Genomic DNA, 9,247 nt, shown 5'->3' with positions numbered 1-9,247 from the left:
CTATCTAATGATTTCCATTTCAGCTTCACCACAGCAGTGCTTGTCGTATTCGTCACGATGGCTGCAGTCGTCGAAGGTTTGACCTGGCTGCTCGTCACAGCAGTGCTTGATGTCGTGGTCACGCTGGCTGCAGTCGTTAAAGGTTTGACCTGGCTGCTCGTCACAGCAGTGCTTGATGTCGTGGTCACGCTGGCTGCAGTCGTTGAAGGTTTGACCTGGCTGCTCGTCACAGCAGTGCTTGATGTCGTGGTCACGCTGGCTGCAGTCGTTGAAGGTTTGACCTGGCTGCTCGTCACAGCAGTGCTTGTCGTCGTCGTCACGCTGGCTGCAGTCGTCGAAGGTTTGACCTGGCTGCTCGTCACCGGTGGTTTAGTGGCGAGTTTGAATTTTCTTGGTGGTGGCCTGGTGGGTTTTTCATTCATGTCCAGTACAGTCACTGAAATGGCACAGATGTCAGTAAGTACTCATTTTCACAGTTTTACTTGTTGAATTCTGCAGCCACATTTTAAAAGGCTGGATTGAATATTTAGCTCAGAAAACATGCCAAAATGTTTGAAATGCTTTCTTCTTTTCCAGTATGTTTGATGTATACTGGGACTGCTTTTTATAGTTTTATATATGACCTCAGTGTGATTATACAATTTGGCCGTATAGACGTGAAATGGGGAGGAAAAAAAAGCGGGTTCTGCTCAGGACAAGATTAGTAAAGAGTAAAACAGTAAATGTAGGCAATTTGCTGTTCGTGCCAGAACAGATGTCTTATTATAGTAACCTCTAACATCAATGTAATTGACTTGATAATATGTTGTGTATGTGTTGTTTATATTTAGTGCACCTTGATTGAGCCAAAACTATTTTTTACGCTTAGAAAAATTAAAAGCATGATGCACATACTTCAGTTTAAGGTTCAATTTCAGAGGCTCCACTTTGTCAGACAGGCACAGACAAAGACATTTTAACTTTCATATGTCTTCTCCACATGAGGAATGTGTGCACCATAAAATGAGAACTAAAGTTATAAGAAGAAGTCATAAAAATATAAAGGTAAGTTGGGGCAACTTACGCTCCCTTGGCACAAAAGGAACCTTTTTCCCCCTCACTTTGACAGGCAGCTGCTTCTGCTTACATTTCCCCGGAGGAGCTCTCCTGCAAAAGTTCAACGAGAAGCGTTGTGTGATAAAGTGATAATACATTCATAAACAGCAATTAGTTGCAAATTTGTGCAGATTTTTCCAAAAAATATCTGCTGACATCGATGATCATTGTTGTCAATACTGAACTCTCCTTACAGCAACTTCATATCAAGTTTTCAATGTTGTAGAAGTTTTGAATGAAACAAAAAGACCTTTAAATGCAAAAGCCTCGAAAATACCGACTTATCTTATATCAAATCAAAATTCTGTAATGAATACTTGTGATGACTTAGCAGCCTATTGTTTAGTTGTCAAATTAAGGTTGTTTTGTGGTCTTTTAATATGATTTTAACAAGGAAGTAATGTTCTGACACTGGCTCTCGGGGCAATTCCTTAATTTCTTGGATGATTTAGAAGAGAGACAATTTACGAAATGTGTCTTTGTTTTAAAATCATTGCTCCAAACAGGTGTTTGTTAAACAGGTGTGATAAAGGTATTGCCTTCATTAGAAATATACTGGTCCTTGACTCAAATATAACTCAAATGGAAGAAAGATTAGTTGTGTTGAATTCATCAATTAGACTACAAATTGTCGTCCTGTCACTTACCAATGCACTTGAATTGTTGAATTCATGTTCCAACATATCCTACTCGTCATCATATTTGATAGTGGATGTGAATGTTGTTTTCCCAGTTGGCAACATGTATTAAGGTGATTAAAAGCAACAAGATTTAATGCTGTGTGTGATACTGCACCTGGAGGGGTCCATAAATTTGAAAACAGTCCCGTAGGGAGACATGGCACCGGGGTACGAAGTGGCCAAAAAATATAGTTCCCCTAAAAAAACAGAAATAGCTTTTAAGTACTGTTAAATCGATACACGACTAAACTGTGAGCGATCGACTGAACGTTACCTGCTTCGTCTTCAGCGAATGAGATGATGAACTTGTGGTACTGATTAATGAGTCCAGGAAAAGAGCAAGTCTTCTTGTCACCCATACACACACTCCTCTCCTTCCAGCTTCCTGTTGATTTATCCTCCTCTAACGCCATGATTCGACTGCAAGATGGACAGGAATCAAATATGTTGAAAAAGACTAAGAAACCATTATTATTAGTAGTCTAGAACCCATTTCTCCTTTAGAATTAAGTATAGTGTAAGTATAGAAATAATAGATTAGTAGCTCAACATTTCACAAAATACTTTCTTGCCAAACTTCAGTCAGCAGCCGGTTAGCTGAGTTCAGCATAAAAGCTGGAACTGAGCCAAACAACAGAGCCACTGCGGCAGCAACAGACCCGTTGAGTAGTTAAGTAACGTTAGCACAAAGCACAGACCTACAGCGAAGAGCAGTAATTGCCGGTCCAGGTAGCTAGAGGCTATTTTGTTTGTGTTCATATGAGTGTGCCATTTAACAGAGTGTTTATTTATGTATCATTAGTCTTAAAAGCTAAGAACGCTGGTTGAATTCAACAGTCAGTCAATCAGTGTTGGCCTGATACATTAGGATGGTCTTAATTATTGATGAATTCAAATGCTTTTTAAAATTGTTCACATTTTGTGAACCTGTGGCGATAAAAGACGAGGCTGGATTTGGACTTAGTTTTAAACCTACTTGCAGGATCACTTGGATGGAGTTTTGTCTCATCTGGACAGGGCAGATGGAAGTGATTGAAAAGTCCAACTATGCGCTAGAACATTGCATTTATCCTTAGATTGTATAACTGAGCTTTCCTCGTGTCCTAAATCATTCTCAAGTCCTCGGTCTTATGTCTCAATTCAAGCATAAGCATAAAACGTGAAACCTCAAGTCTGAAAGTACAAAATAAAGTTGGATCAAATATGAGCTCAAACAAACTGTTTATGATGTGGTTGAATATAAATGTTCCACCTATATCAGTATTTATTGTAAGTTATGTGACTTGGATTCATTAAGAAATACATAGGCTTTTAAAAAATGCACAACAGCTGAGCAAACAAGCTCAGAGGAGAGAGTCTGTTTTTCCGTCTCTCCTGAAAAGCTGACAAAAAAAATAAATAAATCACAAACAGTTGGAGAAAAAAACTTTTGGCATCGATCAAAACAATCTTACCCACTCATGAAGTCTCCAAAAATGTACAGGCCGTTCAGATTGGGTGATTCACATCCTCTGTACACATATCCCCCTGTCACAGACTTCCCAACATGATGGCTGTATGCAAAGATAGGGAGGATGTCATCTGTGGTGGCAGAGAAAGATGCGCTGAATTCAACTGAAATCTGAAGCGTCCAAATTGGATTGGTAACAGCACACTTGGGGGGGAAATAGCAGGTGGTGAACGTACCAAAGAGATAGAAAATAACTCTTTATTTTTAACCATCAGTAAAGTTTTTAAGATGAACAGAAAATACTCACTCAAGGAGGAGTTGTAGCACAGTTTCACATCGTAGCACTCGAAGCCTTCTTTGGCTCTCCATCCGTAGTTGCCTCCCTTCACAATAATGTCAACTTCTTCGTAGCGGTTTTGACCCACATCTCCACAGAATATCCTGCCCCTGCCATAACGGCTGACCTGGTCGCCGCGGTCCACAGAACAGCGCCACATGTTTCTGACTCCGTATGCATACACCTCTGGCCGGGCATCTGGGTTGTCAGGAAATGGGTTATCAGGGGGGATCTTGTATGGCTTTCCACTGGAGTCACTTTCATCTATGTCAATGCGAAGTACTTTTCCCAACAGTGCAGTCCTGGGTGGTGTGAAATGGGATTAAGCAACAGTTAAGAGGGCTGCACGTACAGTAATAGACAAGTAGTGGACAAACATTTACCAATAGTAGTTTGCCAAAAATAGGTAAATGGTTTAAAAATTATTGTATAAACCATTGAAATTGTTAGTTTAAATTGTAAAGTAGGCCTTGGCTAATGGAAAAGTATTTGTAATTTGTGATAATGGATAAATAGCTAGTTCAGATAGTTAACTTTAGCTGACATGATGGATAAATAGTTAGCCAATGGTTATTGGAAATGGTTGTAATGATTGATTAAATTATAAATGATGATACACAGTTGAAATTGCAACTTTAAACTTTAGAGTAATGGATAAATATTTGAAATGTTTGGATAAAAGCAATCGTTAAATGGTAATTGATAAATGTTTTAGCTCGGATAAACGGTTGAAATTGGCAGCTTCGGCCACTCCAAGTCGTATGAAAGCAATAATATGAAAAGCAAAGACTGTAACAGTAAAGACCTGAAGTGCCTTACTTGTTTTGTGCGTTGCCATACTTCCCAAAAGGATCCCCAGCTTTCCCCCCATCTCCGGTGAAAATGTACAAATATCCGTCCAGACCAAACAGCAACTGGCCTCCATTGTGGTTTGCAGCTGGTTCCTCGATCTCCAGAATGACCCTGAGTGTCAAAAGGATCAGTTCAGCACATCTACTGAAGGTGATAATCTTGTTTTTCAGACGTAAATATCTGGTTGCCATGATCTTTAAGTATGCCTTCAGGACGTGCTCATCCTGCCTTTTACCTCCTCAACAGAGACGCTTTGGTGTATGTCACTCTTATATGCAGTTAACAGAAAGAAGTGATGACAGGGCAGACCTCAGGCGTTTAAAAGAGTCAGCTCACCCAAATTACACAAAAACTGTTTCACCTCCTCTGTCATATCTGGTCGTGCTGGTTTAGGGGGGGAGGTTTGATTTTCTTGTTGCCTACCACACCGAAACAATAGAGGATTGTTTGTGGGAGATACGATTGTTAGCCTGGTGGGCGGTTAGATGTTCAAACTGATATCACTCTCATGTCTGTCTGGTTAATATAAAGCTACCGCCAGCAGTTGGCTATCTTAGCTTAGCATAAAGACTGAAAACAGATGGAAACAGCTAGCCTGGCTAGTATCACTTTATATTTGTTTACTCTGATGGATGTGTGTGCATGATAGTGCATGTAAGCAAGTCTGGAGATAGTTGTTCAGTCTCATTCCCAGGCTTCACATAATGATATGATGCTATGAGTTATTGGCAAGCCACCAACACAAAGCGTCGGTATTTGACAACCTGAGACTCAACAATAATCTATTATTCTTCATGTTTTCATTATTCTTATCTTTCCCCTTTTTTCATTGTGTTATTTAAATTGTTGCACGTTGCAAAATCAAGTGTCACTCTGAACTGAAATAAAGAAAAATGTGATGTTGCTCAGGCTTAGATGGGATTTACAGTATTAAGCTCAGAACATGTTTATGCATGTTTACAGCCCAGGGGGGGGAGGGGGTTTGACAGCATAATCCCATATGTCTTTCGAATAGTAATTGCTGTAGGTGCAGACATAAACATCAACAGCCAAACTTTGATGCTATAAAAAAAAAACCCTTTCGTCTGCATACCTCTCTGAGGAAGGATCAGCCATGTTCATATCGTAGGGAGACACTTTCATCTCACTGATTCTGACTTTCTCCAGCTTGCTGTTGACCTGGATAGAGTAGTAGATGTAGAAGCGTCCGTTGACCCGGTACTCTGGGTGGAAGGCCATGCCCAGGAAGCCCCTCTCGTCCCCCAGCCAGGCGGTGGTCATCACCTCCCCGCTCAAGTCCAGGAAGGGCTGCTCTAGCCGGCTGCCGTCACGCAGGTAAACCCACACGAAGCCCAGCTGCTCTGCGATGAACATGCGATGTGTGTCGTCGCCACTGTGCAGCATCAACACAGGGTTCCTGAGGTTGTTGGCCACCTCTGTCAGGCACAGCTTGAGACACCCTTTGGTGTCCTCTACCACCTTTCCCAGGTTGCTGTTGAGGACTGAAGTCTGCAAAACGTTGGGGTAGCAGTAGTCCTGGTCGGACAAGTCGACCATGCTGCAGAACGTGGATAAATCTCGCTCAGAGGTGTCCTGCAGCAGCTTGTTCTGAGTCAGATACTTAACCACGTGGCGACATTTGCCATGAAACTCAGAGCAGTAACCAGAGCAAAGGCCAGGAAGCTCTCTGACAGGCGTGTATGGGTCCTCAGCATCGTAGAGGTGGGCAGCATACGGAGAGCACTCCTGGGTAGGGCAAACATGAGACTCAACAGAGACATTTCAGAGAAAGAGGAACTTGACAAGCCCAAGACCCAATCACAATACACCCCGTGCCCTACCACCTAGCCCTCCAGTTGTGGGTGCTGAGGGGTCAGTCAGTGGTACGTACAGTAACACTCGTGTTTTTGTATTAATTTGAAAGGCCAGGATACATTTTATCTGATAGTTACTAACAACAATTTGAAAAGGTTTTGCAATACAGCAGACACAAACATACTGTATGTCAAAGCAGAGGGAGAGAAATTCCCCAGACTCTCTTATCAAATCGCTCTGCACTTTGGCTCTCAGCAAGTTGCCCCCCTGCCCTCCGCTAAGCACGCCACTGTTTTAACAATATGGAAGCACTTATTGATCTAATGTCAAGGTGTTGTGTTTCAACTTTCCACACCTTCACACACAGCAATTTAAGCTTATTTCTATTTTAAGCAACATTATATAGAAATTGGCATTTTGTGGGACAAACATATAACTCAGCATACATAAAGATTAAAAGTTTACAATGTCAGTGTAACAGAAATTGGCATTTTGTGTGACTTGGCGCCCCCCACAGTTTCTGAGTGCAACACCACTGTCTTAAATGCAAATCCCAGGTCTGCAACAATTTGTCAGATGTAATGTAGGTGCTAACTACAAACAAAACTCGTTATGTCATCGCAATGTTATGTGCTGAAAACTTGTATCTTGAAGTAAACGTGTGATTCTACTCTCTCACTGAAGTTACATAGTGCAGGAACAAGTGGCAGAGACACCATCCACCCTGTTACAAGACACTGAACCATCAACATGATTTTAAAGCTGTTATTTAAAGTTACATAATGTTGCTTTAAGGTACACAGTATTGTGAGAAACACAAGAATCCATGTATCACTACTAAAATATCACCTCCTCTAACCTGAGATCTCCCCACCTGCTTATTAAAGTTTGGATTAAATAAGACTAGATGACTGTAAGGGAGTACTGTATCTTAATTCAGTTATAACAAATTAAAACACAGGTACATGAAGCCTAAACGTTTATCTCTTTGCAAATGTGGATCAGTTTAATAATAGCCTCCATTAGATAAAAGTTATTCAAAAGTTCATAAAGATTTATAGACACAGACTTTCGACGGTGCCTCATCAACATTATTAAATATCTGTGCCAGAATTTTTTATACCCATTTATTACAGTAGCATCTGCAAGGCAGGGCACACATCCAACCTTTGGAGAATAATTATATTCACCTGGCACATGATGTCCTTCAACATGTCTGCACAGAGATCATAACCCGCCACTTCCAACTGGTCAATAATGTCCCAATATCTCTCCGCGATCGCGTTGTCCGTTTGCTGGTCGCAGCAGCCAAACTGCTCGTACTGCACGCAAAACTCCAGGTGCCACTGAGGTTTGAAAGGTGGCTCAAAGTCCAGACACTGAGGATGAGCAGATGCCGGCTGGACAGGCACGAGCAACATCAATGACACAATCAGGATAAACTCAGGAAGGCTCCGGGTCTTTTTGGGTGAGCCGGAACCAGCCGCCGCGCGTAAAACCGCGCCACCGGCTCCGTGTGGATGGAGCGCAGCATCCCGCCGCATACTTGTCATTTTTGCCGTCTCCCCTTGAAAGAGTTGAGCTGTTTGCTCTCCTTTACTTATGAGCCAGAGTGTAAGTGTGCGGGCGTTTATATGAATACACGCGTTACGCGTGCGTAAACGTATGGAGACGGATGTGCGTCCCAGCTTGCCTCATTTGTCCGTTTCTCGCCACCTGCTCAAGCCTGGTAAAAACGCACCGTGTCGCCAGTTCTGTCTGCAATCAGGCTAATTACTAACAATTAAAACAAAACAGATTCGTAATGGCGGTCAAGTAAATGATATCCTATATCATCCGCCACGCACAGTGGGTTACACCGCAGTGAGGATGGCAGAGGAGACGCAGTCACCTTTAAAGGGCGCACGCCAAACAGGGCACAGTGTTGAGGCACGCAAAACATCAATAAGTAAACTGTAGTTTAGCTTCACAGTCATGTTAAAGCGCCTCCAGGCAGTGTGCGTTTTGGCAACAGCCCCTCAGCAGCTGTGCCTCTTCCTAAAGATCTACTGTCCCGGCATGTCAACCCATATTTGAATATAAGGTCATAGGTGTCTGTCATCATTAGCTACCGGCGCCAAGAGGAAGGAGACTGTGCAAGAGACATTAAATCATTGTGTTTACATAATGTGCCAGACCGAAGCCTAACATGAGCGTTATGTAACATATAGCCACTCATTGATTATAAATTTGATAAGTGACATAGCACCCTTTTAAACCAAAAAAAAAATATCCTGGAATGATTTGTCTTATGCACAATATCCTTTTCCTTTAATTATATTTTATTCTTTGAAATTGTTCTCATAGAATTATAGAAAAATATTTTTTTTTATCAAATAACCAGCGTGAGCCTTTGTGTCACAGTCAATTTAAATGTCTGTTACAAAAAAGTTTGCACTTTGTAGTTCATGTAGTCTTCAGTTTACTTTGACCCACATCAGGGCTGGACTGGGACCAAAAAATGGCCCGGGCATTTTGGTCCCTGGCGGCCCACCATGGTTATTTACATGATATATGGATGGCGTGTGCTGGCGTGTGCTTACATATGTACTAAACTGTCTCCTCCACTCCCATTTCAACAGCATGGCTTGACTAAACACAGAGAAAGAGAGAGAGGCAGAGATGTGTCACTAGTGTTTCTTCTCTGTTTACCAATGATTAATCATCCATTTCAGCAAAGAAATGTTTCACTAATATTATGTGATAATAATAGGCCTAATTGTAACCTGCAACACCTGCAAACTATAACTTTATGGCAAGCTAAAATAAATAACACTGTAAGTTGGACACCAAATCTACTCAAAGCATTATTTGACAACAAAGGCTATAAAGGCAGTATACATAAACACACACACACACACACACACACACACACACTCACACACACACCTAAACACACACCTAAACACACACACACACACACACACACACACACACACACACACACACACGTATGTTTTAAGACTGACTTAATAAAAT

The 9,247-nt window shown here is 41.7% G+C and overlaps 1 protein-coding gene across 1 annotated transcript; it reads right to left on the bottom strand.

The window, feature by feature from the left end:
- hhipl2 (HHIP-like 2) lies at positions 1 to 7,782 on the bottom strand. Its single transcript, XM_073483104.1, has 10 exons — positions 7,420 to 7,782; positions 5,508 to 6,160; positions 4,382 to 4,525; positions 3,533 to 3,864; positions 3,230 to 3,356; positions 2,050 to 2,195; positions 1,891 to 1,972; positions 1,064 to 1,146; positions 282 to 436; positions 1 to 219 (listed from the first exon to the last, which is right to left on the bottom strand). Exons 1-10 carry the CDS (start codon positions 7,780 to 7,782, stop codon positions 1 to 3), a joined length of 2,304 nt encoding a protein of 767 aa, XP_073339205.1.
- Positions 7,783 to 9,247: the final 1,465 nt, after the last annotated feature.

The sequence above is a fragment of the Pagrus major genome, chromosome 16 (assembly GCF_040436345.1).
Source record: "Pagrus major chromosome 16, Pma_NU_1.0".
Lineage (NCBI taxonomy): Eukaryota > Metazoa > Chordata > Actinopteri > Spariformes > Sparidae > Pagrus > Pagrus major.
The sequence above is the reverse complement of the archived record's forward strand: the minus strand, read 5'-3'. Positions and strand labels throughout refer to the sequence as shown.

Coding starts and splice junctions, on each gene's coding strand:
- hhipl2 (XM_073483104.1), bottom strand. CDS start 7,782: ATGACAAGTATGCGGCGGGATGCTGCGCTCCATCCACACGGAGCCGGT. Junction 2,196..3,229: donor TTTGGAGACTTCATGAGTGG/GTAAGATTGTTT, acceptor TCCATCTTGCAG/TCGAATCATGGCGTTAGAGG. Junction 1,973..2,049: donor ATTCGCTGAAGACGAAGCAG/GTAACGTTCAGT, acceptor CTGTTTTTTTAG/GGGAACTATATTTTTTGGCC.